The sequence below is a fragment of the Rhea pennata genome, chromosome 1 (genome assembly GCF_028389875.1).
Source record: "Rhea pennata isolate bPtePen1 chromosome 1, bPtePen1.pri, whole genome shotgun sequence".
NCBI classification, from domain to species: domain Eukaryota; kingdom Metazoa; phylum Chordata; class Aves; order Rheiformes; family Rheidae; genus Rhea; species Rhea pennata.
This window is the reverse complement of record NC_084663.1, coordinates 90,304,492-90,326,085: the sequence shown is the minus strand read 5'-3', so window position 1 is coordinate 90,326,085 and position 21,594 is coordinate 90,304,492. Positions and strand designations below refer to the sequence as shown.

General features: G+C 44.7%; 1 protein-coding gene across 1 annotated transcript in view; it reads left to right on the top strand.

Annotated features, from left to right (window-relative positions):
• Positions 1-541: 541 nt before the first annotated feature.
• VANGL1 (VANGL planar cell polarity protein 1) overlaps positions 542-21,594 on the top strand; it is a 44,646-nt gene continuing 23,593 nt past the window's right edge. Inside the window, exons 1-4 of the mRNA XM_062595231.1 lie at positions 542-627; positions 8,616-8,911; positions 10,635-10,761; positions 13,942-14,549. Coding sequence (XP_062451215.1) covers positions 8,829-8,911; positions 10,635-10,761; positions 13,942-14,549 — 818 coding nt within the window. The 5' untranslated portion in view covers positions 542-627; positions 8,616-8,828. The remainder of the gene's footprint in view (positions 628-8,615; positions 8,912-10,634; positions 10,762-13,941; positions 14,550-21,594) is intronic.

Here is a 21,594-nt window from a genome sequence, read left to right as displayed (position 1 = left end):
GGCAGCAGCAGGAAGTGTGAGGGAGTGTGTCTTGAGGCTGAGATGGGGAGGAGGCAGATTTGCAGTAAGAGGTTCAAAGGGTGAGATCAAGTCACTAGGGAGTAAAGCAGTGGGTCCGGGCTGCAGGTCCCCACAAGCCATGGCTGCAGCAAGGGCTGGATGCCCACGAGCTGCGGTTCAGCCTTTGTGCGGGGGAGCTGAGCGACGTCAGGGGTGCAGGTGGGACATGCTAGGGAGCAGGTCTGGTGTGTGGGTGGGCAAGGCTGGGGTGCCGGACGAGGCAGCTTATGGAGCACGGGGACCGGCTTCCCAAAGGGGAGTTGGGGTCGCAGAGGCGCTCTGCGGGTCTCTCGCGGGGGGAACCCCGTCCGGGCAGCGCGGGGGCTGCCGTGGGCGGCGGCTCCGCCGGGGCGGGGCGCGGGGCACCCGGCGCCGCCAGAGCCGCTGCGGGCCGCGGCCGGGGGCGGTGCGGCCGTAGCCGGGGGGGAGGGACGGGGGTGCGGGGCGGGGCGGTGCTGGGCACAGGAAGCGGAAAGCGGCGGCACCAGCCACTGCGGCCACCGCCGGGGAGCGGCGGCGGCGGTCGGTGCCGAGTGCGGCATGGGGCGGCCGCGGGAGGGAGGTTAGGTAGGTCGCTCGGTGCGGGGTCTGGTGCGGAGCGGAGCGGGAGGCCGCGGCGCTGCCGTGCGCCGCACCCTCGCCTTTTGCCTCCGGGAGCCGCCGCTGCCGTGCTGCGCTGGGGCTGCCGCTGCGCTGGGGAGCCGCGCTCCCTGGCGGGGTCGCGGCCGGGGCCGGGACGGGCTAGTGCTCCCGCTCGGCGGGAGCAGGGGAAGCTGCAGCCCGAAGCCGCCTCCCCGGGCCGACCCTCGTGTCCCGCCGGGCCTCTGCGGCCCCCGGGGCGGCGGCGTGCGCGAGATGCGGCCGGAGCTTCCTCCGCGCCCGCGGGCTGCCAGCCGAGCGGCGCTGGGGCGGGCGGAGAGGCCGGCGGCGGCTGCCCGCGGGGCGCCCGGCGGCGGCGGCGGCTCCCTCTGCCCGGAGTTTGTCGGGGAGCCGATTCCCGTCTCTTGGCTGCGGGGGGAGTGGCGTAAGCCCGGGGGGGCCTCCGGGGCACCGCGCTGCCCGCTCGGGCACTGGCGGCGGCGGGGCCAGCATCGGCTGTGGAGCGGGTTTTTCACCGCGTGGAGCAAAGCTACTTGGCCGTGCGGTCGTAGCTTTGATGCTTCTCACGTCTCAGCGAGAAAGGTTTTAACTTCTTATGAGCAAAACCTTCACATTCAGGAGGGAGCTGTAGGTTTAGTCCCTCACAGTGGGCTACAATTTCTTTTCCAAGCCTTGTGTTTGAAAGAAATGGTGCACTGCTAACAAGCCAGCATGAGCAAAATCAGAGCGATTTGAAGACTTTGCTAATGCATCATTGGACAAATCGTATAAAGCAAGCTGCTTTATGTTTCAAATCATCCATCTGGGTGGCTAGGGGCATGATGGGGACACAAAACCCACTTATGTTTCTCTGGTTAGAAGCTGATTTGGTCAGTTGGAATCATACCCAAAATCGTGGGCTCACAGTGCTGAGTGGTCAGTTCTGTTCCGCAAATTACAGCATGTGGAGCCTCACATGGCTGGAGATGAATATGCTCCAAAAGCAGGCAGCAACACAGTAGCCATAAGGAGAGCCTCTTTGCTGTACTCTGGCAATATTGGCCTGGGATGTGCAGCTGAACATTTCTGAGTGTGCCTAATAGAGGGCAAAACTATTGCGTTAGCTGTTCAATTTCAGTAAGAGCAAACTTTGGATGGCCACTAGGAAAAAACATTGTTTTTTTACTTAAAAAAGTGCTGAGAGTGTAAATTTAACTTTCTTGTGCCATAGACTGTGTTCTTTCACTGCAGGGTCTGTGAAAACTTCAGTGACTTGATGAAAGGTTTTTAGCCTATCGAGGCAGACTTAGTAATTCTGTGACTGATCAAAGTATTGTTTCTGTGGTCCTGAGTTTGTCAGCAATTCATTGCTCACAAAATCCTTGCAGCTATAAAGACTTAAGAGGTTAAGTGACGCTGACTGGAAGAGGAAATTAGAATATTGCAGAGTATGTTCCATGATATTGTTGCCTGTGAGCCCATCACTAGAACGTACTGCTACTGTAGAGAAAAGAGAACCTCTTCTAAGTTGCTTAACGATTGCTGAAGCTACATAGTCTTTGAGGAACTTTATTTTGAATGTGCTTGGCTCTTTCTCCTCCTCTGGGGTTTGGCTATATAACTGACTGCAACTCTGGGACTTGTATTGGCTCAGTCATCATTTTGCTTGTTAATTTTGAAAAAATAAATGGTGAATAGAGTCTTACAGAAAGCCTCGCTTTCCATAATGCTCCTTATGAGCTGGAATTTTGGAAGGATTTTCAGCCTGTGTCAAACCACCCGGGTGAGTAGCTAAAGACCTGTGGTCATTGGCCAGCACCTTTGAAAGGAAAGCAGATATTTGAGCTGTGCTTGGTGGTAGTTATTCTAATATTAAACCCCTTGTAGCTGCTAATGACGTTTTGCTTTTGGTTAGTATTGGCAGTATTCTTAATAGACCTTGATGTGTTATGAATATCTGTACCTAGAGAGAGTTTACCATAATAGAGAGAGTAGGATACTGTGCTGCAGAAATGCCTCCAGCATGACTGCGCCAGTTCTAGCAAAACTGTGTGTTGTGTTGTTGTGGTAACCTTTCTTTCATCTTTCATTCCCACCTCTGATAACCAAAGCTAAGAACAACATCAGAAATGTAGCTTTGCTGTTGCAGGGCCTGGTGTTATTGCTGTGTAGGGGTAAGGACCTGAGAGACCAATCTAAGTAAGGAACCATGCTGCCCAGTTCTGCCAGTGGGAAACAGTAATTGTACAAGGCACAAGTAGCATCATGCTCCTCTGTATCTCATACCGTTGCTGGAGAATTTGGTGGAAGAGGAAAACAAGCTTTTGTCAAAATTATTCTGTAAAATTTTAAAAAATTTCTTATTAGCCTTTACTTCAGAACTACCATGTCATTCAGGTCACCAAAAAGAAATCAGTAGATCATTCCTCTGTGGTCAGCACTCCTGTCCTTCCTCCTTGCAAGGTCAGACTGGTGTTGGCTTTATAAAGGGCTGATTACAAGGAGGGTGATAGAAGGAAACTGTTGTGGAATCCAGCTGTGTTGTATCCTTGGATTTGGTCAGGGCCTCTAGACCTGTGTATGGTGTGCTTCCCCCCCCCCCCCCACTTCTCCTCCATATGGAGAGTGTGGAAGATACAGAGTGCCTTAAAGGAGGGAGTGTGCAGTCAGTAGGTAAATCTTCTGTAATTTACAGCCTTTAGTGTTCTCTCAACATTGAACTGCTGTGGCTCCAACTAACCTTTGGAAATAAGATACATATATTGTTTGCCTGGATATGCAGTCTGAAGCAACAGCTCCAAGGTAGGTCTTGCCCAGGTTTGTTTCTGTGAGGCTGTAGGGCTTTAAATGTTGGTACTGATAGCTGTTTTAATGTGCACTGGGGCATGTGAGACTATATCACAAATATCAGAGGTATGCTCAAGGGTCCAACAATGCTGGAAATAAATGGATGAGGAAGTATGAGGTTTTCACTAATTTAGCAAATTGGTAAATAAGGTATAGTTTGCATGACTGATATGAATGCTGGGCGGGCTTTCCAAGATTTGGACGTATAGGTGTGGTTGGTTCTTGGAACAAGCAAAGGACTTCCCCTGAGGAAATAGTGGTTTAGTGGATTCTGTGCAGAAAACTTTCCAAGCCATGGTTCAACTGTATAACAGAGAGGCAAGAGGAACTTGCTGCTGGGAAACGGTACTCACTCAATTTTGTTCAGACTTCTTTTATGTTGTCAAATAAGATAGCCTCACTATATTTTCAGACCAGTGTTATAGTATGTTCTAATAAAGCATATGAGTGGATTGCTTCAACAAATACAGTGACTTACCTTTTTGAAATACCCATGCCATGGACTTATGATTTCCAGCCTGGGGGATGCAAATTCCTGGGTGTCCGTGAACTGCTTCTAAGAGACCTGTGAGAAGCAATAAAGAAAAGAGAAGCTATAGGGCTTGAATTTGCTGGGGTTTTTTTGTTTTTGTTTTGTTTTGTTTTAAGGGTGAAGGGCTTACAAATTAAGAGCTATCATAATCAGCTGAAGACTTTGGCTTATGTATTTCAAGGCCAGAATATACCTTATTTAATTACATGCAAAAATAAATAAAAAGTTTTTGGAAGAAAAAAAAAAACGATTCCAAAAGCATGCTGGCAATTGAAACTGAAGTCCTTGGCTCTGCAAATAGATAAACATGGGTAAACTTAGGTACCTACAGATCAGATTGCTGGATCAAGCCTACTCAGGAAATTCAAAAGCAAAAAGTTCCTGCTATATTGTTCATAGGTCTTTCAATACAATTGAATACAGTAAGTTATGTAACTTATCATTTTTTCTGATGTGAATGATAGGAATATGCTACAGCTATAGCATGTAGCAGAGGTAATGCCACAGCTGAATTTCTCGACTGTCTTACAGTCTCTCTTTTATACTATTTTTAACCTTGAAGTCTAATGCTGTCTCTTAGCATAGCTCTTGGGGTTCTGTATAGCTCTTGGGGTTCTATGTGTTTAATTTGCAAAGCTCTTCACCTCACTAAATGCTGAAAAATTCTTCATTGTGATAGCTAATGGGCATCCATTATCCTATAGACAGCTGGTGCTGTTTAACAAGTGAAGCCAACAGTACACTGAACTGAATGTGTGCACATACTTGCAGACACTGGTGGCTGCTTGTGCTCCAGATGGCACTTTCAAGTATATGTAATTTCATGAGCCAGTTGGTAAATTAACTCTAATTCATTGCAAGTTCTACACTGGATAAGATTGAAACTATACTGACAAGGATTTCAAAGTTTAGCTGCTGTGGAGTTATTTGCCTCAACTTCACAAGGGAAAATCCATTGCGATACAGGGCGTTCTTGTTTGCATTTGCCTTTGATTTAAAGATGTAACTTGTTCTTTTAAATTTTCCTTGGGCTTGAAGCCAAATTGTTCTCCCTTGAAGATGATCACAAAGCTAACTTCACTGGAAATGGGATTGAGCCGCAAGCGTGGAAAATAGCAATTAAAAAGTTTGTCTCTTTTTTTGAGATCTATGAATCGCTTTATGTGAAAAAAGGAGTTGCACTGAGTTACATAGCTGCACAGAAATTGTAATTACTGTGATCTCTACTGTACTTAGGGAAGGGTGACTACATTTCTTCACTGCTGTGCACAGTGTGGCCACCACACTTGCCAGAACAGAGTTCCAAATTTTCCTTTTGGGCATCCTTAGCATTGTTCCTCATCGTGTAGTTACAGTAAGATGAAGCGTGCTTCCGTCATCCGTGAACAAGGGAAAGGCAAAGTGAGAGTCCCAGCCCTACTGGGAGCCAAGTGCTCAGTGTGTAGTTGCACAATAGGTTGAATCCAGTGGAGGAGGAATTCCTGTCTGCCTTCTAGCTGTTTGCTTCTGCTGCTATTCATCACGATGTTGGTTGTGGTGTTTGGGGCTGTTATGTGAACTAGGTCATGGAAAGGATTCAAGACAAAAGCACGGCAAGGGGGAGAATTGAGATTTTTTTCAGTGGTGCTGTTTGCTCTTTGAGAATTGCGTTGACACAATTGAATGGTGAACCCTGATGTGGACGTGGAAGTTACTTACGCTGTACCTCAGCTTTGACAGGAAAGCCGTGTAACTGTACCCTCAGGCCAGAGGAGATGCCTTTCACGCAGGGCCAAAAGCTCTGCAAACAGACCATGCCTTCAGTGGAGTCCTGTGAGATGTAATGATCCTTTGTGAAAGCATTTGAACTAATTAAATCAGACTCTCAATTGTTGCTTGTTTGTGAAGGGATGAGGCCTTAAATGGTCGGCCACTTCTTGGCAGAATAGTTGTCCTGGTCCAGAGAGGGTAGAATAAGGATGGTGAAGATTACTAAATTCTGCAGTAGAGGTGTTTAAAAATTGCACTTTGTTTGGATCTGGTTGTGCAGGGTAGCGTGCACATGTCAACTTGCCTTCTGTAGCTTTGTAAAAACAGGAACTCCTTACTTCGTGGCTTGTGTCTAGGAAGCCTATGCATTTTTACAGCAGTTTCTACCTGCTGAAGTGTTCTTGGTCTCCAGAGAAATGTGGTCCTGTGTTACTGGAAATGATAGGGGGCACAAGAAGCTCTCCTCCGAATCAGTGTCTCAACTTTGATTCTTCTGTCTGGGAATTTGGAAGAAATTCCGTCCTAAAATTAAAGGAAAATGCTGGGAAACTGATACTTTTCTCATGGGTTCCCCCATAGCACTGGCATGTGATCCTGGGTGAGTAGTATGCCTCTGTGCCTTGGTTTCCTCATTCAACCTCTCCTGGAGGCTATGTGTATGAAGGCAAAGTCCATTGAGGTACTTGCTAGTAGGCCACATATGCCAGCTTTCAGTTTAAGAAGCCTAGGAAAAATTAGTAACCCTTACTGAGGTACACGAACAGCTCCTTTCATTTTTGCTATTCCTGTAGTGTGGTAGTATGTTTTTATAAAAACAGTGGCTGCTCTCAGAGAAGATACTCTAAGTTTGAACTGCCAGTAGTTTAAGCCTGTAATACTTACTAACACCATTTGTGCAACTGAGTGTGTTCCTGGTTTGTCTTGCCTGATGTCTGTGAGCTCTTGCACGGCCATGCCTAATGTGAGCCTCATAGTGCTTTATGAGGGTTGGGAGGAGAGGCTTAGCCCCATTCATCAGTGAAGGATGGGCGCAGAGGAAGGGGTTTATCATAGGTTACCCAGCAGCGCAATAGCAAGGCAGAGAGAAAAAAAAAAATCAGCTTTTCTGGGTCTGTGTGTATTGCTGGAGCTGTAAGCCACAGGCAGTGTGTGAACCTAGTGAGTTAATGAGTGTTTCATCAAGTGTACCAAGCTGGAGGGTTTTTGTTCATGTTATGTTACTAATGACATACTCCAAACTGTGGTGTGCCTTGACTTTTTGTTTTGCTGTGCCTATATGGTTAAAATTCATTCTCACTTCCCCTTCCCCAAACCAGGCCTTATGGTTCCACCCTTGTTTGTTCTTCACAGATTTTGTGCTGCTTCAAAGGAGCTCTTTTGAGGCATGATGCGCACTTACAGCCTGAGAATTCATGTATACAAGAGGTCCCATCCTCTATTTCTCCTTTCAAAGAGCCTTGGCAAGCTCAAGTGCTAGACAAATACCTGCAGCTCCTGATGTAAAGGGACCACTTCTCAGTGTTGTTACAGATTGTGCCATGATGTGTATGTGGCTGGAAATAATAGCTGACCAAGTATAAAGTCTTATTTCTCTTCTCGTCCCTTTCTGTGTTTGGGGAGGCAGTGAGTGGAAGGCAACGGTTGATGATTTTGTTGCAGACAGCTTTGAAAACTGCTGTGAGCAGAAAATAATGCAGGGATTTAATTTAAAGCAGCCTTTTCCTCTTTCTAAAACTACAGCATGACTGTGGCCTTCCATCCCACTGATGTTGGTTAGAGGTGGCAATAGTCTGGGCAGGAAACATGCAAAAAGGCTCTCGAGCCAAACAGTGGGCTGTGCCAATGCAGCACCATCCATAGCTGCAACCCTGTTGTCTGTACCTCTTTATATATTCATTCATCCTCCAAGCTGGCAACTCAATCAGCTAATGCACAGTCTGGACTTGGGAGCGATTGGTGTCTACCTTTTTCTCCCACAAGATTCAAAGCTTTTGACATGTAACTATTAGGAATTGTTCTGATGTCTCCCTGTTCCTGTCACCAAAACCATGCCTCTCTTGTCCTTTAGAGTTAGGACTGTAGCTGCTGTTCCAAATGGAGGTACTTTATGAGAAATATTGGCCCATATAAACTAGATATGTTCTCTAATCAGCATTCCCCAGTGTTATGAGTGTATGGGTGTATATATATAGACATAATTTTAAATCAAATTCAATTCTTCAAGGCCCCGATTAATTTTTGGAGGTAAAGGTTGCAAAGGAAAGGAGGTGCTTATAGTGCCATTGATTGTGTAGTAACTAATGCTTGTAAAATGGGCACACCTTGCAGTTATGAAAACAAAGCAGGTTCAGGCATGGTGGTCTGATCCATTCCTGCATTTCTCCTGGTATAATCACATCTCTGCCGCACCTTCCCCCAAACAGACTATTATGCTGCGATTCTGAATCTGATGGTATTTGGGACGTGCTTTATATTGGTGTGAAGATGGGATGGGGAAGTCAAGGCCAATACTTTTCCTGGGAGTAAATGTCTATATTTAGGCTGCTGAGTCTTCTCCAAATCACTGTCTTTTCCAAGTGGCTTACCTCTGTTTTGCACTATCTAGTCCATTCATCCAAAAATCAGAAAGAACGTATATTATCAGCTTATTTAAAGCTCTACAAATGTTTACGTTTCTCTGTAAACCTGAAAGAGATGTATCAGCCAGGAAGAACTTGTGAGCTGTTTACAGACAGTGTGATGAGTGCTGCTGTGTGGCTGAGGCGAAGAGGGTGGAGGAATTACTGCAGTAGGAATGTTGTCTTGCTTTGCGTAGAATGCATTTCTATCCCTGCTTGTCTTTCCCTAGGTTGATGCTGAGTAGCACAACACCCTCCCTCCCCTGCCCTCTGGTTGGGTTCCTTGTAACTGAAGCTTCTTCATTCCTGAAGACCAGGCCTCACTGATGATTGGGAAGCAAAGAGTACCCTGGAAAGCACTTTTACTACGGACTCCACCTCAGGAGCACCAGCAACTCATCCTTTAAATAACGTACAGTCTGTACCTCTGCTGCGCAGTCCTAATGTCTGCTACCATGGATACAGAATCAACGTATTCAGGATATTCTCACTACTCAGGTCACTCCAAAAAAGCCCACAGACAAGGGTAAGGAAACGTTTATTCTAAATTGCTGGCTGCTCTCACCTAGGATATGTCCTGTGGAAAAATTTCTAAGTTGGGCTAAACTCAGTAAGGCTACATGGAGGAGATGCAGGTGGAGAGACTTTATGAGGAACCCAGAGAGAAGACTGGAAGCAATTATCCTACTAATTTTGTGGTATTCTACCAGTTACATGCACTCTGGAGTCATGTATGACTGGAAAGATTGGAGAAGAGTCAATAGAAGGAAAAGATCACTTAACTGTATTGTTAAAGTGAGAGGGCTTAATAAAGTGTCTGGGGAAGAAGATGTGCCAAAGTTTCCAAACTGATATTTGTCCATTTTTCCCTTTTAATGCCTTTTTTTTTTTTTTTAAACCATGTAGCAGTAAGGCTTCCTTCCTCTCCTCACCACCCTCTTGTCTGCTGTTTATTGTTCAAATAGAATTTTAGTGGTATTTGAGTCTGCAATGAGTCCTTTATCAGGATTAATTGGATTGGAAGTCAGGCATTTCTGAACTTGAATAGCAAGTCTTTTTTCTGCATGATTGTTGCAATAGTTCAATAGTGTGGAAAAACATCTGATTACTTGGAAACATTATCTTTTTTTTTTTTTTTTCCACGCCCCCGCCCTCTGCTTTATTATCATTAACTTTACGTATAAAACTTGTACCACTTACAGTCTTTGTAAGTTAGAACTGAATTGGTCCAAAGTAACTTTGCATTTCAGAAGCAATTATTTAGTGTGATTGGAAAAAGAACTCTTCTGTGAAAGAAGTCTCTTTGCTTGCAGTCCAGTTCTTGAGTAAAGTCTTGTTTGTCTTTTCTCCTTCTCACTCACTTAGGGCCCTCTTCTATCTCTCCTGCCCTCCCCCCCCCCCCCCCAAAAAAAAAAAAAAAAAGAAAGAAAAGAAAAAGAAGGATTACTCTTTGAAGTTTAGACTGCAATGTGGAAAGAGGACTTCAGAGTTCCCAAAAGAACACTCAATCCTACAGCCTCTGTCATTTGGTATAAAGGCTACTTTCCTGCCCAGGCGGGGAGGGGGAGGGAAATGCAGGTGAGCAGATTACTGGTGCTAGGAGTGGTGGAGCTTAACTCATCCTGAGGCATCTTCAGAAGTGAAGCCATAAAGTTTTAAAAGGGAAGGCAGAAGTATGTGTGGCTGGTACCCTTGATGCTCTCTGCCTGTAAGAGGTTAGCAGGGGCATATTAACCAATAAAAATAAACTTCACCAGGAGTCCTAGCTGGCAAGACTTCACCTTGCAGGATCTAGGGCTGTCTTGATTAATTCTGTGTTAACTGTATGTGTCTCTGAGAAACCTTTTTGCAGGTAGTGAACTGTGTAAAGTAGTTAATCTCAAATGGAGTGGCTAGTTCTTGAAAGAATGCAAACTTTCAATAAAAGTGCAACACTTTCAGAAACTATTTTAAAAGAAGCTGAGGTGGTGGCAAGATACTGCCTTCCCCTTTGCTTTCCTCTGCAACAGCTGAGGGGTTAGGCTATCCCAACCACTGGGCTCTAGGCTGCTCTTGGCAAGGTCGTTTTCTGCCTCTTCTGAAGCTAGTTTTATCACAACTCGAATCATTACTGATCAAGAGATGGGGCAAGCATGACTATAACCTAATGTTAGGGTACTTGCTGTAAATACAGATGTTGCATGTTCCAGGTCGTGCTCCAGAGACTCTTTTTGGTAACTTTCTTCTCTTCTTGCTCTCCTTGGAATAAGGAGTCGGGACAGGCACAAATCACCACGAAGCAAAGATGGCAGTCGATCAGAGAAGTCCGTCACTATCCAGACACCACCTGCAGAACCGCTGCTTGGGAATGATGCCTCTCGGACAGAGGAGGGCCAGGTAAAGAGGGAGCAAAAATGAACATGGAGTGTGGTTTCTGGAGCAGACTGCCTGATGCTACTAGCACAAGTAGAAAATGTTGCTTGCATGCTAGTAGTGAACAATCATGGTTTATTCCATAGCTACCTTCCCATAGAGCTAGAGTGCTATAGTTCCATTTAGAATTAGCCCGCTACAACAAGAGTGTTTTTTTTTTTGTACCTCTGTTTTTAAATATACTTATTTGTGCATAAAGCCAAAGTCTCAGTCAGTTCTGTCATTTCTGCCGGCATTATTTTTGACAGTACCAATGCTGATGTGACTGCCATTGGGGCATTAGTTTCCACCGAGGCACTCTGTCTCCATTGAGTGTCATCTGTCAAGCTCTATAGAAACATCTGTTTACATCATCTTCACTGTGCATTATTTGTGTCAATTCATTCACCTGTATATGCACTTGCTTTTAAGGGGTAAGAGTGTAAAATATTAGGAGCCAGGATCCCAGTAGGGAAGGGAGGCAAGAAATGTAAAGCGAATGTGAAATACCTAGGAGGGAAAGCAAACAAAAAGGAAAACCTTGCAGTGAAGCTGGTGTATTAACACTAGATCAAACAAAGAATGGAAAAATACTATTTTTAGCTTGTATCTAGCATAGATCCAGTACCTGCGCTGTATCTGAAGTTCCAGCAATTGATATGAGGTGCATATTCATTTTCAAGAAATGACTGATGCTGCAAGACAGACTGAAGAACACTTCAGTGCCTCCTGGGTTAGATTTTTTGGAATTTGAGTTCTTAGTTGTTGAGCTCCTGCTATGCCTGTCCTCCTCCCTCCGCCTCGAAAAGCAGCTGTGCTGTTCCCACTGAAGATGTGTATGGTAGTACTTGTAACAGTATTTATGTGATGATAGGTGGCTGAATTCCTGAATTTATGTACCTCCTTTTGGTGTTTTGTAATGAGATATTTGTTTTTCTGACTCTCAGCTATTACTCTGAATAGTTCTAAAAGTGCTAGTAAATTCATAAGCCCTTCTTGTTTTCAGGAAGACCTTGTCAAGGTGAATTTAAAGAAAAATAAGCTGATGCATGAGCACAATTGTCTCCTAGTGAGCAGAGTGCCTTAGATTAAGTCCAATAGCTTTGTACCACTGGAGCTTAAGACTCATGTTTCCATGCAGCTGCATGATTTTTTTTGTTGCTTGAGTCTCTTAAAATGGGAGGAGCTGTTACAAGAGGTGGACTAGGACTAGGGCTATGTGGTTTCTTTTTGGACTGCAGCCTTAAAGTGCTGTGGTACTTATGTGCCTCTTTCTTCTGCACAGTCCATAAAACTGTAGAAATTATACAGAATTATTTCATACGTAAGCATAAAATACTTGAAATGCTTAGATGCCTGTACTGGAAACACCAACAAAGAGGAAAATGTGATATGATTGTACTCCCTTTCAGGATATGCTACAATGCAGGTATGTCTTCTGGGGCCTCTGTTTTGATGAGAAGTGATTTTTTTTTTCTTTAAAAGGAGGAAGAAAACCCCCACTCAGATTAATTCAAGATGCTGACTTTTTGTGGTCTGTCTGTCTCAAACCCCTACTACTCTAGGCATGGAGGTATTCATGTTTTGGAGTGCATTAGAAGTTAAATTCCTAGAGTTGTTCGATGTAGTGTGTAGTGTACTGTGGACAGTAGTTTCTTTCCACTCCTCTCCCAAGGTTTCTTGAAGACATTTTTTTGTAACTCTGTAGAAGTGAATAATGGCTAAAAGGTGCTCTAAGCCAGAGGCTACACAGCCATAAAGTGCTGTAGCATGCCTGTTTCTATAGGTATCACATATCATATTTAAAACAATACCTGTTTCTTTAAAACAATACGCTTGGCTCAGCATGTGCAGTTGCAGAAGTCTGGGAGAAGATGGAAATCCTGTTAATGACATGGGTGACAGGAGGATCGTAGAATCATAGAATGGTAAGATTGGAAGGGACCTCTGGAGATCATCTAGTCCAACCCTCAGCATAGCCCCTACGGGGGTTGAACCCACGACCTAGGCATTAGCAGCACCACGCTCTAACCAGATATGCCTGGGAGGGTGGGCAAAAGAACAAAACCTGTGCTTGTGAATGAGCGTTTCAACTACAAAGACACAAGGTGCCAAGGAACAAAACACATGCTACCTAGAAGCGTTTCTGCTGTTCTGTGTGTACTTGTGTAAAGTGTCAGGAGTCTTCATGTGCATGAGTCACTTACTCAGCAGTGATGAGTCATATCTGTACATGTCAGCCTAAGACCTTGGCCACGCCAGCACCAGGGAGGAGCAATTAGAGGCGTAATGGATTGGGAGTACTAGCTTGCAGGTGTCCTCTGAAGTCCGCTAGGGTAGAAATCTGACTTTTGGAGAACTTATAGTCTGAAGCTTGACTGCATGGCAGTTGTATTGCAGGTAGGCTTTTTGGAGGCTGAATGGCCTCTGATAAAGTCCTAGACTCTGATACCAGTTACATGGTAGTCTGTATCTCCTAAATGTAAAGCCTCGTACTTGTAAATATCTTTGACCACCTGTGAATTAGTGGTTTAACTAAGCTTTTATTAGAATATGTCAGCTATTCTGTGCAGTGTGTCCATACAGGATGTTAAAAGAAGAACCTGGAGGAACTTGCTGAAATTACAGTTGCTTCTGTACTAATGGAAAAATAATGTGTGGGCATGGTTTTGATTGTGTAATGACTGTCTTGAAACACTGAAATGAAAGCTTCCCTTTCAGGTGATTCTCTGGTGTGCTTGCACCATGGAATTTGTGGGCTGAAAGGGTGCTATCCTTGCCTAGCACGTGGGAACTGATCGTTACTGCAGTTTCCAAGAGTTATGTGATATTATTTGTTTACCTCTGAGATACAGTGCGTGGCATAGAAAGCTGAGTTTCCTGCTCTGCAGTTGCACATTTAAGCAGCACCTAAAGTTTATAGTCACTGGTTTAGGCAAGCTGCTGCTATTCCTAAATCTTTGTTAATTTTGGGGCTTGATGTTGAAGGCAGTACTTCTGTTTTGTTTTCTTTTTGTGTGGTTTGTTTATTTGTTTTTTCTCTCCTGAGACTTAAGTCTGTTCCCTTTTTTTTCTTGGATGGACAGAGGTTGCTAAAATGTAAGACCTGGAACAAACCGCTCAATTGTTTCATTCTTGTTTTTTGTTTCTCTCTTCCTCTGTTAGGATGATAACTGGGGTGAGACCACAACAGCAATCACAGGCACCTCTGAGCACAGCATTTCCCAGGAGGACATTGCCAGGATCAGTAAAGATCTGGAGGACAGTGTTGGGTTGGACTGCAAACGTTACCTGGGCTTAACAGTGGCGGCTGTTCTTGGACTGCTTGTCTTCCTTACCCCCATCGCCTTCATTCTGTTACCCCAAATCCTGTGGCGGGATGATCTGGAGCCATGTGGTACTGTCTGTGAGGGACTGTTCATCTCTGTGGCGTTTAAACTCCTCATTCTCCTGATTGGGACCTGGGCTTTGTTCTTCCGCCAGCCCAAGGCAGATGTACCCAGGGTGTTCGTGTTTCGGGCCCTGTTGTTGGTCCTCATATTTCTGTTTGTGTTTTCCTACTGGCTCTTTTATGGTGTTCGCATTTTGGACTCAAAGGACACCAACTACCAAGGAATAGTGCAGTATGCAGTGTCTCTGGTGGATGCGCTACTCTTCATTCACTACCTGGCCATTGTGCTGCTAGAACTACGGCAGCTGCAGCCCATGTTCACTGTCAAGGTAGTTCGGTCAACGGATGGAGAATCACGATATTACAGCCTGGGACACTTGAGGTAGGTACAAACCCTTGAAGTCCAAGGGTATAGATGAATGTGGCTATGCTATAGCACAGAGCACCAACTGCTGTTGTTCCAGTGATATCGCTGGTTTCTGAATCTTCCTCTGGAGGAATCCCAGAGTCTCTCAGAAATTACCAAATTGAGGCTCTCTTCCTTTCTGTCAGCATGGGAAGGAACATTCTTGCGTCAGGGAGCTAGTGTGTGTTTCTGTAAATGAAAAGAGCCAATAGCACAGGTTGAGGCTGGTCACTGGGCTAAGGCGGATGAAATCCTTGTTTTAAATTTTTTCTGGGCCTCTTGCCCTGTCTCCTTACTGAAGGAAAGGGGAGAGGCTTTGTTAGTATCTGGCTGAGGATGTCTGTGCTCTTCAGTTGTGCGGGCCAGGTGCCAGTTTGACAGCACCGCTTCAGGCCGTATGGAGCCATTTGTATCACTTTTCAGAGGCTGCTGACAGTAAGCCAGTTCCTTGCCTTCATACAGCAGGGCTGAAGGAATTAAGTAGCCCTGTGTGAGAAAGTGTTCAGCAGCTTATGTGCTGTTGACAACATCTGTTTGTTCTTGCTGCCTTGCGCAGCCAAGAATCACGTGAGGGACCTGAATGAACCCCTGTTAAGTTGGATCCATTGTTATCATTTGGATCCTGCGTGAGCTGTCAGTGGTCAGTTGAAACACTCCATGCGTTTGAGCTCTGAAGCTTGCTTCAATGACAAATAGGGACTATCTTGAAGGACTCAGCCAGGTAGCCACACAGGGATCTGAAGGGTGCTCTCAGTAACTTGAGTTCTCTGTCCTCCTCCTTGAGGCCAGCAGTTGACTGAGTTTTGTGCTGCCATGAATGAAATAGGATTTGTTTTTTCTGAAGAAGCTGCCTTGATGCAGCCAAAATTTCCCAGCAGTTTGGACACCTAAGAGTACTGGTTTTACTGAATGCTGGGGCACACATAGATGCTGGCAGCTTGTTTCCGTGGCAGTGCTGTGACACTCCTGGCTTGGTTCTGTAACGTGGTGGTATCTGCAGTTCTGTCATTGGTATAGATGAGGTTTACTGCGTTAGATGTACCTGGAGCTGTGCATTATCTGTAAGTATGGTTTACATATGTCAGCGTCACTCTTCCTGCTGGGATTAATGCTCTCCTCAACAAAGGTGCAAGAGAGGACAACTGTCTAAAAAGACTCCTTAATTCCTATGCCCTATGAAGCTATCTAGAAATCTCCTTTGTTCTTGTGCACGCTGAAGGTAGCAGTCGAACTCTGTGAACAACTCCCCAGAGCGTGTGCGCACTTAAACATCTGTTCAACTTATCTTGTCCAGATCCCTGTGGCATGCATATCTATTGCAGATGGAGAGATTAGTGTCTGCTGGTTTAAGTGAATGTAGAAACAGTCTCCTGCAACCATTAACTTAGTAGTGGAATTACTTTGAAGCAGATTTAGTGGTTGACGCTCAGGTCTGGGATTTGACTCTTGGATGTTGTTCCTGGCTTAATGAAGGAACTCATGGTCTTTTGAATAAGCTAGATCTGGACTCTGCTGTTTCTTCTTCCTCTGTAAAATGTGAAGGAGAGCCCCTTTTCTATAATGGTGGGGAATTCTGTTGGCTTACTGAGAGGTCACCTTCAGGGTTTAAAAAATGACTTAATCTCTGCTTGTTTTCTTGTGAAATAAGACTAAAAATGAGACTTTGCTTGTGAATTCCTTTTGTAGTAAGTAGCAGCCTTTTGGACTAGGAAGATGGGAAGAGGCCTGCCAAAGAGTTACCCTGTGCTAGGACTTTGTATCTTGAAGTGTGTGAGGGCAGTTGTCTCATAAGTAAATACTGCACTGAAAAGTTCAGAGTGTGTGTGTATACATACCTATGTATGCAATGTGTAGTTTTGGCTTGAGAGAGTTGGCTGGTTGCTTGGTACTAGACTGCAGGTTTGTGTTCAGAGGAATTAAGCTTCTACTCTTGCCAATATCTACATACATAGCTTTAACAGTGTAAGTAATCTTAACATCTGAGTCAAAGAGCTTGTTTTAAACCTCTGGAGAATCAAGGCCTACAGACTTATAGCACACGTTAGGAACAGTGTTCTTGCAAATGCTTTCCATGCAGCGAGGTATTTGAAATGCCTTGGATGATGTGAGGGCAGCAGAGAGTTGTTAATTTTTCATACATCTTTAATTTCACAACTTCTCATTTGTTGGCAAGCTGATTGCAATTTTATTTGGCACATTGAACCCAAATCCTGCAGAATGTAAGAGCTTCAGAGTCTTGTGTCTAGTAATAGTAAACTAGTACTGCTTTTTCCTTGGTTTCTGGCAGATGAGTCTAACATGTATGGAAACACATTTTGAAGCTCGTGGATTGCTTTTTTGTCTGTGTTAGCGTAAAGGTGGAACTGTGAAGATTTGATTAGAGACCAAATGTCTTCCAGCTACGAGAGGACTAATTTTCTCCCTCTCTCCCTCCCTTTTGCTAAAAGCAACAGAGGAGAGTTATTTGTGTGTAAATCCTAAGAGCTGCTGGGCTTAATATGAGATTTGGCCCTCGTACGATAAACACTGTGAGAAGATTATGAAAGTGGTATCTCCTTCGGAACATAATCCTAAGTCTTCAGAAGAGGCATAAAATGTTAGAAAGTCACAAACTCAAACATCTTTGTAGCCTGATTTTAGTCAGGCCTTGATGTGCTTGTCCATGAAATGTTAACCAGGGTCACAGGAGGCTTGCCTCTGTCTGGTTGGCCATCTGGTTGAGGCACTGGATTGGAACACAAAGTCTGTTGGTGAAAAGCATTGGGCAGGAAAAATGTGGAGATGAGCAAGGACAGTATGGATTATGCAAGGCTGCTTCTTCTGTCTTCCTTCAATGTGTGCTGCAGAGATGGTCATAACTATGAGAGGGTATATATCTACTAGCTGTTACTGCTTTGGGGCTCTTTTCATTCACCACAGTCTGTGCTTGCCTCATCCCAGTACTTCTAAAGGTGTATCAGGTAGGTTGCTGGCTACTGCCTCACAGGAGAAAGTGTGCTTTAGCAGGCATAGAAATCTCACTGCCTCCCAAAATCAATACCAAACTTTTCAGTCTTGCCTTTTGTCCTCTTAGAGCTTCCAAATCTAAAAGTTTTGGTTCCTGGCTCTCCATGGAGTCCCCCTTCCTCAAAAGCCCAGTGTACTTCATACTCTGGCAGCAAGAAGGCTCTCAAGATGTTCTTGTTTGGTATTGCTTCTCAGACCTACTCCAGATTTTTCATAGCAAAATTGCTGACATCAGCCTTTTAATCCAAACTAGTGGTTTTCAAAAAAAATTTTTTTTCCTCAATGGGGCACAGAGTTGCTACTTAAGTGTGAGGAGAAAACCCTTTTTGAAGGAAAAGGGAAGAGATCAGTCACCCTTTCGAAAAACTTTTTGCCAGGCAGAATATGGAGAAGATTTTCCACCTTCTCTGGCTCCAAGTTTAAGAAGCTAAATGTACTGAGTTAGGTATTCCACTCTGGCCCTGAGGGTGCTAGGTCCAGGAGGGTAAGCATATCTGTGAGTAGTTGCTCAAATTCATATTGTAATTAACCTATTAATAGACTGGCTTCGTTCAACCCCCAGCACTTTGTAAATTTTCTTTTGGGAGACTTGACTGCGTAAATGAGTGTTCCCTTTGGCAGTGACTCAGGGTGGGGGGAAGAAAGAAAAATTAAATCGGAGTCTCTGTGAAAGTCATGCTGAATCTCGGTTTACTGACTGTGTGGCTGCTTCTGGTGGAAGGACCAAAAGGGACACAGGGAATACCAGTCCATCACATCACACAGGAATACTTTATGGTGATATGTATGTGTAAAAAGGAGGGAAGAGTAGGTACCTCTTACATAAAAGGAAGACCTGGAAAAATGTAAGGTGGGGATGCTGGCAGGATTTGTGGAAGCAAGAACAAAGGGAGACAAAGTAGTGGCAGAGGCAGTAGATAACTTCTGTTGAGACATTGATAGTTTGAGCTGAGGCTTGGATTTGCAAGCCCTGTGGATAGGGATATTGGCAGCATATGTCATTCACAGTTCAGTTCCTTATGGATGGCTTAGAAATTACGTAGGAAGGACACTGTTAGATAAAACTCTTCTGTCCTTTCATTTGGATGCTAAAGGTATTCTTTTCCTCTCCAGCAAATTGTCTTTCCCCACCCTAGAGCACTGCTAGTCTAGACACCTCAGGAAAATGAATGGCTTCAAATGCACGTGGTAACTACTGATCTATACTTATAGACTGGAGTGTTAGGCCCTGGTATAGTCTCCAACCTCTTTCTCTTAAGTGGGAATGTGAGGTGAAGACTCATGACAGTTTGTTCATGTATTGGGCTGTACGAAGCACTGAGGGATCCAGTCTGCTTTTTCCATTCTCCCTGGCATAGGTTTACCTTTATGAACAACCTGTCTGGGAAGCTAATCTAAATAAGAGAAGCTTTGCACTCAGAAATACTAACTGCGTATAAACAAAGTCTGTTAGCATTGCCTGTTCCTCTGCAAGGTATCTGCATTTGGGTAGACATTTGCTGAATTGTGGTTTAAAACCTCAAGAAAGGGACAGGTGCTTCCTCAAACTGGTATATGGCTCTGCAGAGCCTGGAACCTCACTAGAGCAGTTGTCTGTATCTCAGATTCTCAGTGAGAATCCTGTAGCAGGTACGTGCTTATGAACATGGAAAGTAGGTGCACCAATGGAGGAAATGCACAAACAGATTTACTGGAAGGGGAGCCTGTCACCCAGCTGAATTGAAACAGCTACTCTGCTGCCTCTTTGAGGTGCTTGACTCACAGGTTATGCTCACCCATATACCTTTAATACAGACCAGGAACTGTAAGAGAATTATGTAGTGGAAGCTGATGCCTCTGCTGATCTGGCTCTTTAGGGTTAGCAGTCTTGTATATCGAGAACCTGTCACTTGTAAAACTGATCTGTAGGCTGTCAGTATTTACTGACATAATTAATAAGTTCTTTTATGTGTCCCTCGGTTCCACTGGAGCCATGGTGCTTAGCAAGAGCAGGGAAGGTAGCAGGAGTGAACACAAAGCTAAAGACTGGAAAGAAGTTTTTTCATACCATAGCTTGTGTTTGTAAGCCTTTCCCAGAGCTAGGTATCTGATCTTGCAGCAGCTAGGTGGTGTTCAAATATACCTCTCCTACTGAGGATGACATTTTTCTAATTAGCAAGAACACATGGTGTAATATTTGAGCTGCTCCGAGAACTCTTACCTGGACTTGTGTCAACCCTGTTCTCTAGACTGTACTGTCATAAAATCTCCCTATTCCACAAAAAGGAAAGCTTTCATGGCATATACAGAGAGCTTTCCTTATGTTCTCCTGCATGGTAAAATACATCAGCGTAACCACTGGTTTAGCAAACTGGATCTCTTGCATGGGACAGGAGCTGCCATAATCATGCTATGTTCTGGTGAGAGAACGTGCACCACGTTCGTCAGATGGTCAGAGGTGGGACTGCAGAACTCTGCATCTTCCCATTCTTGAGCTACTACAACTTCCTGTCCAAGGTTGTGTGGCATGGGCCATTGAGCAATAGGACCACTGGCATACGTTGGTGTGATGCTGTACCTGGCATTCTGGGCTTGTGCACTCCTTCCTTCTACACTCTGCAGTACACACACAGTTTGCTTGGGCTTCATTCCCAGGGGCTAGAAGAATTGCCTTGGCCCTCCTTTCTCCATGGAATTTCCTTAACCCTCACTATCTTTCACAGTTATAAACACTGTAATGAAAGAGATGGAGCTGGTGGGTTTTTACCTTGTTTTGTAGCAAAACATCTTATCTGTCCTACTGCCTTGATTATATGAGCTTCCTAGAAGAGTGTGTACCATAAACTACTTTGCACATCAGTTCTGTCACTAAAGCCTCTAGCCTGTGTGAAAGTAGCCTTGTTTCCCAAATGCATCTTTTACAGTACTGAAATCTGTTATGCTGTTTACATGAGGCAGCAGGGTGAGCGCATGAATTTCCTTCCCCCTCTTCACAAAACCTGATGAGTGCCACCATTAAATATGCTGTACTCCCAAGAAATTCTGAATATCCAGCTAAATGGGTGTTAACTGCATCTGCAGATGTGAAGCTCCTGAAGAAACTGAGCTGTCTGCTCCAGAGCAGCTTCCTAGCACTAACTCCTAAGTGTCAGACTTAGGACCTCCAAGCACGTCTTCCCAGCAAGAGTCTACTTTTTTGCAACTGATATTCTCCAAGGCTGGGCCCCTTTTCTGTGCCTCTATGCTTTGAGCTTGCAGAACTCACTGCCTACAGTTATGTGGTATGGGCAGTTGAGCATTAGACCATTCAAATGTCCCATACCATGGAGTAGTTATCTGAGGGAAGCAAGCTCTGGCTTGGGGCTGAACTATTAACAACTTTATGGAGAAAAAACTTCCAACCTCATTCTTAGTCCTTCTTAGTCACTAGCTGTGTTTTCCTCCACTCCCGTTTTGTCTGCCAGCTGGCCTTTAGGAGGATGGTGCCACAGAAGAAAGCAGTTTTCCTGGTTGCTCTTGCCATGAGGATACTAATGGAATCACATACGTGAATTCCAGCCAGCTCTGAAAAAACTTTACCTGTTTCTTGCAGAGCAGGGAACAGGCTCCTTTGATGCTTGAGATGAATTATGGGAACAGTGCCTGATTCTGTTTTATGAGGGTCTGTTTGATGGTGCATGGAATGTGTTGTCAGCAAAAGACTAATTAGGACTTCTTGCTTGGGCTGGAGCAATACCTCCTTAAGATGGTGCTTAATGGTGGCAGTAGTGAACAGCAGAGTCCGGGAGTGCCAGGTGCCTCTCATTACAGAGGGAAGGTGAAAGAGTCTAGGACAGACCATCAGTATGTGGCTATATGTGATGTGAAGTCTGTCTCCAAAGCCTAGGAGGGCTCTGTTCTTCTGAAAGGAGCATGTTTACCTAGCCTTTTTCCTTTCTGTGTACACACTTCAGAAAGTTTTACACATGGCTTTACACTTAGACCTTCTCTTTATTTTGCTAGGAGTGACAGAGCTCAGGGACTTGAAGTGTCCAAG